Source organism: Cnephaeus nilssonii (genome assembly GCF_951640355.1).
Source record: "Cnephaeus nilssonii genome assembly, chromosome: 6".
NCBI classification, from domain to species: domain Eukaryota; kingdom Metazoa; phylum Chordata; class Mammalia; order Chiroptera; family Vespertilionidae; genus Cnephaeus; species Cnephaeus nilssonii.
In genome coordinates, this window is record NC_137077.1 from 4,085,126 (window position 1) to 4,100,157 (window position 15,032).

The following is a 15,032-nucleotide window of genomic DNA, read 5'->3' on the forward strand; positions in this document are numbered from 1 at the left end:
TGTCCTGGCCGTCCGGCTTCTCCCCCGCCTCCCCCTCCCCCGCTCCGCGGCCCGCCCCGGTCCCCCTCGCCCTCCGGCGGACGTTACGGGCGTTCTCTGGGGACGCACGAGGCGCTCGGAGAGTCGGGCTAACCCGGTGATCGAGGTCGGAACGTTTCCGGAGCTCGGGTCGCCCTCCCCCCCCCCCCTCTCCCATCACCACCGCCGCTCTAACTGGGGCGAGTGCAGCGGGCGGCCGGTCGCCCAGAGCTGGAGGGACTCGCCGAGGTGGCCTGGGGGCAAGTGTAGGGCCGGAGACAGCGTGTTCCCCGCAATGTCCCTCCCAACACCCTAAGTGGGCAGTTCGGTCCCGGCCCAGGACCCTGCCCTCCAGGCACTCGCTGTCCACCTGGGGACACAGCCCACACGAGGACGATCTGACGGTTTGGGGCCTGAGGGGAACGACGACGAGGCGGCGCCGCGATGGGCAGGGCGGGCGGCCTCGCTGACGTCTGAGGGGGATCCGGGTGCCGGGCAGGGGTCGGCCACGAGCGGAAGGTGGGGGCGCCAGGTGCCCGGTGCGCCCCGAGCCCGCAGCGCCGGGGTTAAGCCGCCCGCCGCTCGGAAGTAGTCCCGGCCCGGCGGCCCCGCCCCCGCAGGCGGAGGGACGCATCGCGCAGGGGTGGGGAAGCCGGATCCGTGCGCAGGGTTGCTAAGGGTGAAACTTTTCATTGACTTTGCTCACTTCGGGCCGGGGCGCGGGAAGGTGCGGGTCGTCGGCGGAGGGCAGGGAGTGGCTGGGGAGACGCGGCGCCAGAAGGGCAGGACCGCCCGCCGGACCGTCCTCCACCCCGCGACGCAGGCCACCCTCCGGTCCGCCATCCCCGCGCCGTCGCCGCCGGCCGGCCCTCCCGCCCTCCGTCCCCCGCCGCTGAGCCCGACCTCCAGAAAGCTGAAAGCATCCTTATTGAGAGTCCCGGCCCGCAACCCCTCCAGCTCGCCCCCCAGCCTCAGCGAAGCAAAGGACACACCGGCCCGGCCCGGCGGCGCCCGTGAACCGGAGGGAGAGCGATCTCCGTCCCGCGCCCAGGACCGCTCTGGAGGGAGAAGCCGCCGGGTCGGCAGCCCGCCCCGCCGCCGCGGACACCCGTGAGTGAGGGGGGCCCTGGACCCAGCAGCCCGATGGCTTCCCACCCACTCCCGCTCCGCGCTTTGCTGGACGCTCCACGTTGCTGTCGCGCCCCCGCCCCACGCCCGGGCAGCCTTTTCCTTTCCCCTTCCACCTGCCCTCGGGAACCCCCTTTCCCCGGCGCCCCGTTTCCCCTCCTCACGCTCGCTCTCATCCTGGGGTACCCCAGAGCCCCCTTCTCTCCCTCTTCCTAGTGTGGCTCCCTCCTGGGCGGGGTGCACTCCTCCCTGTCCACCTCCCTCAGTTCTCAATATCCTAGAGACTGGCTGGATTTTTCTTGTTCCTCCCAAACACACAACTCTCATCACCATTGAGTAAATCAGAGGAAGGACGGGGACGCAGGCCTTGTTTTTCTGCTTTTCCCGTGTGCGGGGCGGGGCGGGGGGGGGGGGGGGCAGTCATTAAGAGGGTTTGTGTCTGGCCGGGGAAGCCTGAGGGGTGAAGAGTGAACAGCCCCCTTTGAACCGGTCACTGCTGACTGTCCTCTGGCCGCGGAGCCAGAATTCACCATTTGGGCTTAAGCTCTTTATCCTCTTTAGGGTTTTTAGGGAAAACTGGGCCAAAAAAAAGTACCCATAGAGCAATAGCAGTGTGTGGATTCTGGTTGATCCCGGTGAGGTGCCTGGGGGGAAGAGCCTGCTCCTCAGCTCCTTCCCCCCTGTCCAGAGGATGGACTGTGTCCTTGACCAGAAAGGGAGGGGAAGGGGGGAGCAGGCCCTGTCCCACCCCCCAGAGAACCAGAACCCCATACAGCAGGCTTCGACTTGGGGGCCAGCCCAGTATACTCACCTTTTTCTCCTCCCTCCCCACCCTACCCCAGGAGTGGGTCCCTCATCTTGGATTTTCCAGCAGGAAAACACCCCTGTTGCTTTCTTGGGCACCTGTCCCCATCCCCCCCCCCCCCCCCCCCCTTCAGCAGAGTGGGAAACAGGCTTGTGGGAAGGAAGGATTAGAGAGGGTTAGCACTCGGGGGGGGGGGGGGGGAGCTTCGCTGCGAATCTGGTAAGTCTGGTCAAAGGGCAGGCCTGGCGGTGGGCGGAGATGCAAACGATGTGAAGTATTGGAAGGTGATGTTCAGGTGTCAGATGCAGAGTTTTCCCTCCCTACCCGGGAACCTTTTCCCGTTTGCCTCGCCGGGTCTGGTTACTCGGACTGGGGTTAGAAGAGGCGTGAGGGTTGGGCCCTGCTGGCATCGGCTGTCAGATTGCCGGCCTGGCGCCTCCCCGCAGTTTATCTGGGAATTTCTTTGGCCTGGGACCGGAGAGCTGGCTTTTAATTCCTGCCCTTACTTTCTTGGCTGTTGGGATGCTGGAGCCGAGCCCGCTGGGCGTTGAATGAAAAGGCTCCTTTCTTTCTGCACCCACTGTACCTACAGCAGCTCCAGACGGAGACCACCGAGCCGCGGGAATACAGATTAAGCCGCCGGGGTAGCGGGGTGGGAACGTGACCTTATCTATTCCAGCCCACCGCCCTCAGCCCCGAAAAACTCATCGGAGGCAGAGCCTGAACTCAGCAGTCACGGGAGGTGGTGGAGGGGAAGGGAGAAAAAGTTCAGCCTCTCGAGAAACCAAGGCACGGGTATGGTAGGGTGATAAAATACGGCGAGGAGGCCTTATGAGTAGAATTTATATAAAATGTATTAGGCCGTGGGCGGGGGATGGGGCCCTCCGCCACAGGGCGCATGTGCGTCGGAAACTTTTCCATGGCTCTCCGACCGTCGGCCAGCTCCCTTTACTGGGCATGCGTGGTTCGCCGCCGAGCCTTCTCAAAGTGCGCAGGGAGGTGTAGTGCGCAGAGAAAGTAGGTCACTTGCTTCAAACCAGAGCGTGAGGTTTGTGGGGACTACAACTCCCACAGTGCAGAGCGCAACTTTGCCGCCGGCCTCTCCACTTGCATCGGGGTTCAGTCAAGTCTTCCTGGCTTCGGAGGAACCTGGAGTGCCCTAGAAAAGGCCCTCCTAGGCGGAAGGAACCTGGCGGTCAGACTTGGGCTGTGCCAGCCTGTGTTTGGGGGAGATGGTGTGAGACTCTGGGCGGCCACCACAAGTCCTGGAACCTTTCAACCACACCCGCCCAACCGGGGTGGGAGGGTGGGGGGGTGCCCCCTGTCCCCCTGGAGCTCAGCTCTGACTCCCAGGCACCCAGTTTACGACACCTACTGGCCTTGTCAAAATCGAGGACCTTCCCCCTGACTCCTCTGTCCACACTCACTTGAATCCAGTTGTGCTTGGTTGTAAGACCATTTGGATGTTAAAGCTTCAGGTGCCTCAGTATTTGCATCGGTTCTCATGGTTTGGGAGCCTGGTGGGTTCCCCTGCCATCATCTCTCCTTTTCTCCTTTAAAACATAACTTTATCTTTTTAAAATTCTTCCTTTGTATTTTTGCTAGACGTTTTCTCTGGAATCTCAATCACCATATCATTGTCTGCAGCCATCCTTTCCCCCCCCCCCCCCATTTTGTCCTTTTACACACTTTTCTTTAAAACACAAGTCAGCGCAGGATTAACTTTGTTGCTGAAAGTAAATTAATGAAGGGCAATGAGATTCTAAATAAGATAAAGACAGAATTTATTTTCACATTTGCAACTTTTTGGTATATTGACAAAGTGTAGATTTGCTATTGTTAAACACAGCCCCCCCGCCCCCCCCCCCAATTTGCCACCTTTCTGACCTTTTGCCCCTGACTCAAGGTTGGAAAAGTTCTTAGCGTCCTTTCCTGCTGCTTAACCCAAATCTACTTGTTCCTTTTATTGAAGGGTAGTTATTTCTAAGCTTTCTAATCTTACCACATTCTATGAATATTTTATATACAAGCTCTAGGATTTGTCCATTGCCTAAAAAAAAAATGGACAAACTCATCAGAGTGGTTATTTCTATCTTTAGTTAAAGACAAGACAGCACCAGTGCTTTAATCCTGTGTCCATAAGCTTCTTGAAGTCAAAATTAGAGCCTGAGCTGATAGAGCAGAAAAGCTCATTCTGGTTGTCTGGCATTTTTGTAAGGTTCCACCCCACAGCCATCTGGCTTGGCCTGTTCTCCAATTAAAGAGGCAAAGGTGGCATTATATAGACTTCCTTATTTGTGCGGCAGCATCACTGAGGTATAAACTGGTGTGAGCTTCAGATGCTTATGCTGCAGAAACTGGTGAGCTGGGCAAGGCTGATGACAGAGGTTCTATTGTGTATTGAGGTGGGAGGCTTATATCCCAATGACTGCGGCCTGCATTTGAAATGCTCCTATTTTGAGGCTGAACTGTTTAGGGGAGGTTAACTTGAAAGGCAAATATGCTCCCAAGTTAAGAGAGGGCTAGAAAGGTGTAGGGGGCGTACCAAGAGGCTGTGTGTGCCTGGAGAAGTGGCATATGCTGGATTCAGGTCTGTTTTACTTTTCTGAAAACACTGTCTTTAACTTCAGGCTCGTTCTTGGGAACCAGGACCAATTTTCTTCACAATTTTTCATTCTCCTCCATGTTTGGACACCTCTAGTGGGCTACCACTGTGGCTCTTACATACCGCTGTTCTTGAGTGGAGGCCCAAGTTCCTGGTGGCTAGCTTTGCATCTGGTGATGAACTCAGTCCTCACAAACAGAAAGGCTCTTAATCTCCTACCATTCTTCTTACTTCCCTGAAAGCTTAAAGGACCCTGGAGTCGATCTGTGGTGACCATGAATAAACATTTGGAGCAACTTGGAGATTAAGTTTTTGTTGGAGGCTGGGATTGAGAGAGGGAAGGGTGTCCTGAATCCTGAGCATCCCTGTGGAGGGCTTGGGAGAGACATGCTCATGGCACCTCTAATGACGCCCCACCTGACCCTCTGCCTCCTCAGACCAGAAATGAGGGCCGGACTAGACCTGGCCAGTGTGTATGATGCTCCAGATTGAGCCAGTGCATCTTCTCTGAAACTTGCCTCGGAGAGCTGTGCTTGAGGATTCAATCCTAAAAGTGCCCCTGGGAGCCATGGCCCAGGTCTGAAAATTATAGGGGAGTGAGTTAAGGCAAATGGCTGAAAATTACAAGGAATGTAGTTGAGGCAGATGTTCAGAAAACTCGAGATCCTCAAGCCTAGAATTAGTCTCAGGATACTCTGTGCTGGACCTAGAAGGGATTTTATCCAATTCCAGCTCCCCGTTGGTCACAGGACATAAGATGCCCTTGACGGATCACGGATCATGTCTCTGTGCTGAGCTCAGCAGCACAGGCTCACCCAGAGGTCTGGCTGGGAACATGCTCTGGCCTGGTTGGCCCTGGAAGGGGGTGGCCTTTTCAGTTCAGTTCACCCACAGCATGAGCCTGGCGCTGTCGATTTGGAGAAAGTGAGGAGATGAAGCTCACTGGGTCTTAGGACCTCACAGGTCATCTTCCTGAGACGTGAGGCTGGCCCCAAACTTGGGAATAAACCTGTTTGACCTCTGTGCAATCTGGCTACGAGAGACTCCCAAAATAACAATCTGCGTGTTTATCTTGGGCTGCCTCCTCTCCAGGGATCTCCAAACACTTGATAAATCTGATCCCGTGCCAAGGACAGGTGGTCACACTGTCCCTGGGAGACTGAGTGATGATGGATCCCCAGCTGGAAGCTGCAGGGTGATGGAAAAATTCTTCTCTCTGCCCTCCCCCTCACTTACCCTCTAGCCCAAGCATGTCAAACATGCGGCCCGCCGGCCTTGAGTTTGACATGCTCGCTCTGGCCAGAAACTACAGAGATTCCCTCAGGCCCCGCTAGTGCTGCTGGTAAAGATTCGTTGGCCAGCAGGACCCTCCTTCCCTCTCCTTTCCTCCGCTGCCCCAGGGCAGCTGCCAGCATCAGTGTCCGCAGTTCTGCCGTTGGCCCAGGCTCTGGTTTTGACAGGTCTTGACTTTTTCCTGGGGCTCATGCTCTCACCTCTGTTCTTGGAGGCTCTCTGGGTGGCAGTGCTTGCCTTGGTCACACGGTGCAGTTCTGAAATCAGTTCTGCAGACGCAGAGTGAGCCGGAGCACATACATACCCAGGGAGCACAGGATGACAAATGGGATGTGACTGGAGTCCAAGCCCCCAGTGAAACGCTGGCAGCGCTATTTCTTGTTCAGTGACCTGCATCCCTTTCCACTGAAGGAGGAAAACTAAAGACTGTGAACTTACACCCTGGCCTGTGACAACTTGGGAGCACAGTTTCACCAAGATACTGCAGAGCACCTTAGCAGGAGCCTTCCCTTCTCCAGCTAAATTAAGGGCTCGATTTTTTTTTTGGTGCCAGTCATCCAGTGCTCTGAATTCTCAAAATACTGGAAACCACAGCACCCTGTTTTCTTTGGAATTACTTTTAAAAAAAAGAATAAACTAATTTTATCAAGTACCTACTGACAACCAGGTACCGTGTGAGGCAGTTTACATCCTTGAACTAACCTAATCTTCATGATAACCTCATGTTGCTGCTGAAAGTAAGGCTCAGAAAAAGTGACTTGCCCAGTCACACAAATAAAACTAGCCACCGGTGGGGCAAAAATGGGACCTTAAGTTCGTGACCTGACGTTGGTGTTTTTCTGTCTGTCCTTTGCCACGGTTCCTCCCCCGGCTCTCTGCACATCTACTCACGATGCCCCCTCTTGTTTCCCAGGGCCTTCTGGAGCCCAGGGCTGCCCACCTGCCATCTCTGCCGCCGCCCTTGGCTGGTGCACGTGCCCTGCACTGATTGTCTGCTTCGGAAGGCACCATGCAGCTGGAGATCAAAGTGGCCCTGAACTTCATCATCTCCTACTTGTACAACAAGCTGCCCCGGCGCCGGGCAGACCTGTTTGGGGAGGAGCTAGAGCGGCTCTTAAAAAAGAAATATGAAGGCCACTGGTACCCTGACAAGCCACTGAAGGGCTCTGGCTTTCGCTGCGTCCACATTGGGGAGCTAGTGGACCCTGTGGTGGAGCTGGCCGCCAAGCGGAGCGGCCTGGCGGTGGAGGATGTGCGGGCCAACGTGCCTGAGGAGCTGAGCGTCTGGATCGACCCTTTCGAGGTGTCCTACCAGATCGGTGAGAAGGGGGCAGTGAAAGTGCTGTACCTGGATGACAGCGAGGGCTGCGTGGCCCCAGAGCTGGACAAAGAGATCAAGAGCAGCTTCAACCCCGATGCCCAGGTATTTGTGCCCATCGGCAGCCAGGACAGCTCCCTGTCCAACTCCCCATCGCCATCCTTCGGCCAGTCTCCCAGCCCCACCTTCATTCCACGCTCCGCCCAGCCCATCACTTTTACTACTGCCTCCTTCGCTGCCACCAAGTTTGGCTCCACCAAGATGAAGAAGGGGGGAGGGGCAGCCAGTGGTGGGGGTGTGGCCAGCAGTGGGGCAGGCGGCCAGCAGCCCCCACCGCAGCAGCCTCGCCTGGCCCGCTCTCCCACCAACAACCTGCTGAAGCACAAGAGCCTCTCCCTGTCTATGCACTCACTGAACTTCATCGCCCCCAACCCGGCCCCGCAGTCCCAGCTCTCGCCCAATGCCAAGGAGTTCGTGTACAATGGCGGTGGCTCGCCCAGCCTCTTCTTTGACGGAGCCGACGGCCAGGGCAGTGGGGCCAGCACCTGCAACAGCAGCAGCTTCGACATGACCCAGGTGTTCGGAGGCGGTGCCAACAGCCTCTTCCTGGAGAAGACGCCCTTCGTGGAAGGCCTCAGCTACAACCTGAACGCCATGCAGTATCCCAGCCAGCCCTTCCAGCCCGTCGTGCTGGCCAACTGACCACCCCTGCCTGCGGGGCCAGGAGCACCCAAGACCACAGAAAAGAAAACGGAAAGGAAAGGCCAAAAAAAGAGGAAAAGAAAAATATACAAAAATATTCCCAGTCTTCTCCCTCTCACTTCTAGAGAAAAGAGGCAGCCGAGGCACCTGAATCGTGTTTAACTCACCCTCCTTGCTGTTTTCCTGCCTGCCTATGATTTATTTGGTTGGTTTGGGGTTTGTTTTTTCTGTGGTTTTTTTTTTTCCTTACATGTAGTTTTCTATATAACATCTTTAATTAGTGGCTTCCTGTGCTAAGAATGGTCCTGATGTGAATTGCTGCTCCCTCCCTTTCTTCCTCCCTCCCTCCCTCCTTCACACACCTGGTTTAGGATTGGTGTGTTCAAGCTCACAAGAGCCACAGCTGGGGCCTGGCCCTCAGAACAGGGAGAGGCTGTCCCCTGTCACTGTACCCACCACCCAGCTATCCTCTCACTCAAAGCCATCCGACCTCAGCAGGCCTTGTGTCCTGCCACCCGAATAGGTCAGACCCCAGCCCCCACTCCTCAGGCATGGGTCCCAGGGAGCTGCTGGCTGGCCGATTGACACCCTCCCCCCAGAGCTGACGTCTCACTCCAGGGAGGTTAGCCCTCTGTTGGAATTCCTTTCATCTCTGTCCTATGCCCCCACACCACCATTCCCACCTGGCGTCCCAGACTACACCGTGGCCCTGGAGACACAGCTGTTGGCATGTGTGGTCTCTCAGGCAGCCTTTTCTTTCCTGGGCCTGTGAGGTGTGAGGGGGGAGGTGGGGCCAGTGTGGGGGTGAGTGTGTGCATGCGTGTGCGGTGGTCTGCTGTCCTACTTTAAAGAATTCCAAGCCATGTGAAACTCCCCCCCCCCACCATGTGATTCTGGGTTGTAGCAAATGCTTGCTTATGTTTGAGGTGGGGGAATGGGCCGGGCGGGTGTCAGCCTTTTGTGGGTGGCTCACATGGTGGTGTGAGACTGGCTGAGCTGAGACACTCCCGGGGAAAGCACTGCGGGAGGGACTGGTTCCCAGACTGCAGAGGGATCTGCACTGTTGTCTTTGACCAAAAAAGGGTGGGGGGGGGGGTAGCTGTGCAAGGAACACCCAGCCTCTGATGCCTAAGAGAAGCCCCTGGACCCACCTGTCGTGTGACCTTAGCCCAGGGTGGGAGTTCTGGGTCAGTGCCTGTAGTGGGCAGAGCTGAGCCTTGGATTGAGGCTTTGGGGTCCTTTGGCTGTAGATGTGGTGCACTTCGGCCCCTGCCTGCTTGGGAACATTTGGGTGCCTCTTGCCATCCCTTCTCACTGGGCTTGATGCCAGAGGAGTGGTCTGGGCAGGCCAGGCTTAGCCACTGAAGCCGGGGTGTTTGGATATAGAAGAGCATTTGCTCCCCACCTCTGCCAGACAAGTTGTTTCTCCAACCCAACCATAGTGGGCCAGCTTCCATGCCATGATGCTTTGGCAAGTGGGGCACATGGCATCAGGGCCCCCATCACCAGAAAGTTCCAAAGCCCTCGGCACCCCACCCCATCCTCCCCAGCGACCCAAGTGGGCAACTGCTCTGGTAGTGGGTCCAGCCCAGACAGACACTGCCAGCCTTCCCCGCACTGGGCACCAGCTCTACCTCCCTCAGCAGGGCAGGGCCCTGGCTCCTCAGCCCAGCACCATCTGTCCCCTTAGACTTCTCAGGGGCCAGCCCAGTCTGGGCCACCCTCTCCCCTAGCCCGTGGCTCCCACACAGGTGACAGGGCCAGGCAGGTTGCTGCTCCCTGGGAAAGGTTGGATGCTGCCTTATGCCCCCTCCCCGCACCCTCCTCCCAAACTCACGCACGCAGGTACCCACCACACCTGGTCAGCTTGTTTCCTCGCCACATACAGGGAGAGAGCGAGACCAACCCCTTAGTGTCTTGAAATACGAAGGAAAATGTGTGTTCAGGAGCATGACTCCAGTGCTGGGCTCTCGGGCCCAGTTCAGTCTGTCTTGTCTCAAATCTAGGCATTTTTGCTTCAAATTTTTTTTTATTTTAAGAAAACCAACAGAAATCTGCACTAATTTACCTGGTTTGGTAGGAAAACTTTTTTTTTATTTTTTACATTTTTTGGTGTCCGTTTGTATTGAATAATTTGCTACATTTGTAAAATGTAAGAGGTATATATAATATATGTATATTTCTAACGTAAAATGTAATTTTTTTCTTTTCAAGATTTTTTCTTAAAAAGAGGAGAGAAACAAAGATATTTTTTCAGGAAAAACAAACTTCAAAATAAAAAAGAGGAGAATAAAACCTTTTTCTCCCCTTTCCCCATCCTCTATCTACCCCTCTTTCCAGGAACAAATCAGAAGGTGGATCATCTTGTAAAGAGTGTAAACTTTTAGTCCAGAATGATGTATTTTTCTCAATGCAGTGAGCTCTAGATTCTCTAGTTTGACCCTTAGGGATGGGAAGGGGGCATTGAGGCAATGTGGAGAGGGGCTTGGGGAGCAGGGCAATGAACTTGTTTTCTTTAGTGAAGGAGGAATACAATCAGCGTTTTGTATTCAGAATGTTGTGCAATATTTTGGAATGGGACATTGGTGTGTTTAGAGATTTAGTTTAAAAACAAAACAAAAAGATTGATCAAACCTGTACAGTTTATATTGTTCCAGATTTTTTTAAGTTTGTATTAAAAGCATGATATATAATAGTCTTCTGCTTGCTCCTGGCTTGTTTTGTTTCTGGTCCCCGATTTGGGATGGAGAGAGTACGAGTGACCCAGCCCCTTTAGTTTCGAGAAACAATTGCTCGTCCTCACTTGATCCCTGGGTGGGCATAAGTGTCACAGGCTCCTTTTTTACCACCTGCCCCATCAGCACAGGACACCACAGAGTGCCCACGCCCACGGGTCCTTTCCCACATGGGAGACAGGTTCCAGGAGGGTAGGAAGTACCCCAGCTCCCTCTCTCAGATGGTGGAGCCAGGCCTGGAAGCAGAGCCTTGAGAACAGAATGGTGCCTGTTTGTGGCTCTGAGGAACAGCCTCTTCCTTGGAGGCTGAAGGAGGGATCAAGCCAGCTCTAGCTCTAGCATTTGCGAGCTCCAGACCGCTAGACCATTAGGAGTGGGCAAAGATGAGGGCCCCATTGATGCTGCCCATGGTTGGGGAGGGTACAGACAACCTCCTTCCCAGCAGGGATTCACACCAGCCCCTCAAGGCCCCTGGGTTGAAGAGAGCAGCCAGGTATTCCTTGCATCTCATCTCACCCTCACTATCTCCACAATACCATTGAGAAGTCGGCTGCAAGTTAGATTACTCACTGAATTCACACAGCTAGGAAGTGGGGAAGCTGAGAAGCTGACCTGTGTATGGCTGTTTTCATGTATAAACCATAACAGCTATGGAACAGTGCCGCTGGGGGCAGGCATGGAAGAGCTGACGGCAGCCTCTAGGCTGGACAATGAGCAAGCAGCACTGGGCATCTGTGAGACGGGGGTCTCCTCAAGCCTCCCCTCTCCAAACAGGCCCAAACTGGTCCCTCCCCTCCCAAGCACGTGACTTGGGCCTAGAACCTCTCAGGCCAAACACGCAACCTCTGCATAGGGTCCTTCCCCTTGATGTCCAGCCCCTCCATGGGCCAGTCCTGCTACAGTGTGTCAAGCAGAGGGAGGCCCTGGTCCAGGGTGCCTGCCAGACCTAAGGCCACTCTCAGGGGTCTCACTTTCCTCTGTCCTGCCAGGGAGAAGCCCAGCCTGTCCCTATATCCCTGTGTCCAGGCTGCTGGCCCACCTGTGGGCCCCAGGACCCCCTGCACGCATTCCTGTTTATCTATATATATAAAAGCCCAGCGACCAGAACAGCGGAATGACCAGAACAACCGGTGGCTATGATGTGCACTGCGCTAGCCAACCAGCCTGATCTGGGCCCTGATTGGCGCCCCTCCCCACCAGCCGGCCCGGTCCCCGATGGACCCCCCAACACCCCGATTGGGGGCGGGGACAGCTGGCCAACAACCCGCAGCCCCTCCCCCGCACCGGCCAGGCCTGATGGGCCCCCATCGGGGCGGGCCAGCTGGACCCCACCCTTGCACAAATTTGTGCACCAGGCCTCTAGTGTTAATATAAATAAAGCACCTAGCGTAAGTGCTTTATCTGCCCTGGAAGCACAGGTGGGACAGCAGTTAGAGGACAGGTGTGCGCAGGGGGCCTGAGAGTCTAGGATCAGGAGGCGAAGGAAGAGTCGGAGTTGGCCGGGAAGGAGAAAGCAAGGCCAAGGCCCCTCCCCGCAAGGAACCTGTCAGGAGGATGCCCTTCAGGGAAGCGTGTGAACTCTGCTTTCTCAGAAGACTCAGGTTTGAGTCCCACCCTGACCCCTCCCTAGCTGGGTGACCTCAAGCAAACCACTTCACCTACTCTGTCACCTCATTCCTTTCACCTCTACAATGGGGGTAATAACTATAATTTAATTTACTTGTGAAATTAAATGAAATAATAAGTGGGAAATGCTGAGCACAGTGGCCGGCCCGGAGTAAACAAGTAGCATTTCCATCATCAGGGTCATCATTGTCCATCTGCAAATGCCAACGGCCAACCCAGTCCCGGATGTGTCCTCGCATCAGCAGACAGGCCGAAACCCAACCCTGCCTGCAGCAAGACCAGGCTGGGCGGCAGAGAAAGCCGTTCTCCGAGCCGCAGCGCCCCGGCTGGCTCCCACGCTGCTCTGCCGCCTTGGGAGGCCGCTTGTTCCCTGCAAGACAGCGCCCTGGAAAGTATGCTGGTCTCTGCTCCACACTCCTCCTCTCCAGGGGCCCAGCCGGCGGCCTTGGACTGGGATGGGCCCTCCATGTGTGTCCCGAAACCTCCTGGGAGTCTTTCCCTGGAGAGGCAGATGGGCGGGCGGGGGTGAGTCATGGGGCAGGAGAACCCTGCTCCATTCCTCACTGTCTGCCTGCCTCAGCGCCCGCCCGCCCTAAGCCAAGGGATGCCACTGTCTGGTCCCCACCACTGCCACCCTCCCCTGAGTGATTCAGTGGGTGGAGGGCACTCTCACCCTCCCTCCTCCCTTCCCTGGGCCTGGCTAGTTTGGCCAAGTCCTGCCAGGGCAGGGCTAAGGACAGGCTGGGACCAGCCAGGAAGTCTCCAAGTCCCTGGGCAAGAGGCACCTGCTGATCTGCTGGTTTTTAATTTAGGGAATTTCACTGCCAGCCAGAGAAGTGTGCTCTCAGTCCTCACACTGTCGACTTTCTGCAGAAGTTCAAACACCTCTCCCCGCTCTTGACATCCATCCCATTGGTAAGAGGGACAGTGGGGCTAGGCCTCGGCCCCTATCTAGCTAGGCCATTGGGCTAGTCCCTGGGCCAGCACCTCTTCCTGCCCCACTGGCTCCCAAGACCTGGGGAGGACCCTGGAGGACCCTGAGCTGTGGCCCCTTTCCCCGGGAGGGGAGAAGAGAGTGATGGGCGGGACCACATGGTACTGACAGAGCTCCCGGGTACAAGGGCCTGGGCAGAACACTGAGCTGTGGCAGGACTGGGCTGCCTGAGTCCAGGCAGGAGGAGAGCCTGGCCCAGCCACAGGGCCCTCTGAGGCCTTCAGCTGCTCTGCCCGGATTGACTATACTCAGCACTCAGCATGGAGCCCCTGTGAGCACCAGACACTGTGCCAGGCGTGAGGAGAGTAAGGGCAGACAGCAGACCAGATCCCTGCTCCCTGGAAATGATGCTCTGCTGACCACAAACAAGTGGGAAAGTGTTGGACAGTGAGGATGTGCCCTTAAGACCATGGCAACTGGCGATGGCAGCTAGAGCCAGGCAGTCCCCTGGCAGATGGGGGCGGGGGGGGGGCCGCCCCAAGGAGGGGGCTTTCAACCCGTGCTCTGAATTACATGAGAATGATCAGAGACAGCAGCGGAGGGGTCAGCCGCTTCCATAGGCAGGCAAGGCCGAGGCCAGCACGGCGCTCAGGGAGTGAAAGGCTAGCAAAGAAGCAGGAGGCGAGGAGCACAGATGAGGTTGTGAAGTCCTCAGGGCCGCCCCACGGGCCCCGTAGCCCAGGTGGCGAGTTGGGATTTTATCTTTTTCTTTAAAAAAAAAATATATTTTATTACTTTTTTTTCAGAGAGAAAGGGAGAGAGAGTTAGAATCATCGATGAGAGAGAAACATCGATCAGCTGCCTCCTGCACACTCCCCACTGGGGATGTGCCTGCAACCAAGGTACAGGCCCTTGACCAGAATTGAACCTGGGACCCTTGAGTCCGCAGGCCAATGCTCTATCCACTGAGCCAAACCGGTTAGGGAATCTTTTCCTTTTTTTAAATATGTTTTTATTGATTTCAGAGAGAGGAAGGGAGAGGGAGAGAGGGATAGAAACATCAATGATGAGAATCATTGATCAGCGGCCTTCTGTATGCCCCCTACTGGGGATTGAGCCTGTAACCCAGGCATGTGCCCTGACAGGGAATCAAACTGTGACCTCTTGGTTCCTAGGTCGACACTCAACCACTCAGCCACACCGGCCGGGCTGGGATTTTATCGTAAACATGAAAGTTAAGTTTCTCGCTTCCGGGTTGCCTCACTTGTGGTTAGGGGCGGAGAGACTGAGAGTGTTCTCACTCAACAAACCTTCCATCAACAGACCTTCGTGGGGCCCCTCCTTGTGCCAGGCCCCGAGCTGGGCCCTGGGCATGAGCCTGCTTCAGGAGTGGGGGTGTTTCTAGTGGCAGAAGACAAACCCAGGTCCTTATGCTCAGGTCCCTGTCAGAAGCAAGCCCAAGGGACCCTATGTGCCCGGAGGAGGCTCCGACCCAGCCCAGGAATGCTCCTCAGAGGGCTGGTGGGAGCTAGAGCGTGAGGAGCGATGGCACAGCACACAGGCCAAGTCCTTCGGGCAGGGCAGCAAGATGACACCTGGACTCCGGGGTTCTGGGGGTCAGCCGGGAGTGGGCAGGGAAACTAGACTCAGAGAAGTGAGGTGGGGGAGCCACGGGCATCGCAAGTGTGGATAACCCCTTCAAGAAGCCACAGATTTATCCAGAAGGCAGAGATGTCAAAAGAAAGTATACAACCTCTAAAAGAGGGGATCTGTGTGTTCTCGCGTGAGGCAAAGATTTCTTAGCTATGACTCCAAAAGAATGATCCATAAAAGAAAAATAATTGGCAAATTGGGACTTTATCAAAAGA

General features: G+C 55.8%; 1 protein-coding gene across 1 annotated transcript; it reads left to right on the forward strand.

The window, feature by feature from the left end:
- The first annotated feature begins 665 nt into the window (after nt 1-665).
- Nucleotides 666-10,567, forward strand: TOB2 (transducer of ERBB2, 2). Its single transcript, XM_079775083.1, has 2 exons — nt 666-1,128; nt 6,763-10,567. Exon 2 carries the CDS (start codon nt 6,859-6,861, stop codon nt 7,867-7,869), a length of 1,011 nt encoding a protein of 336 aa, XP_079631209.1. The 5' UTR covers nt 666-1,128; nt 6,763-6,858; the 3' UTR covers nt 7,870-10,567.
- Nucleotides 10,568-15,032: the final 4,465 nt, after the last annotated feature.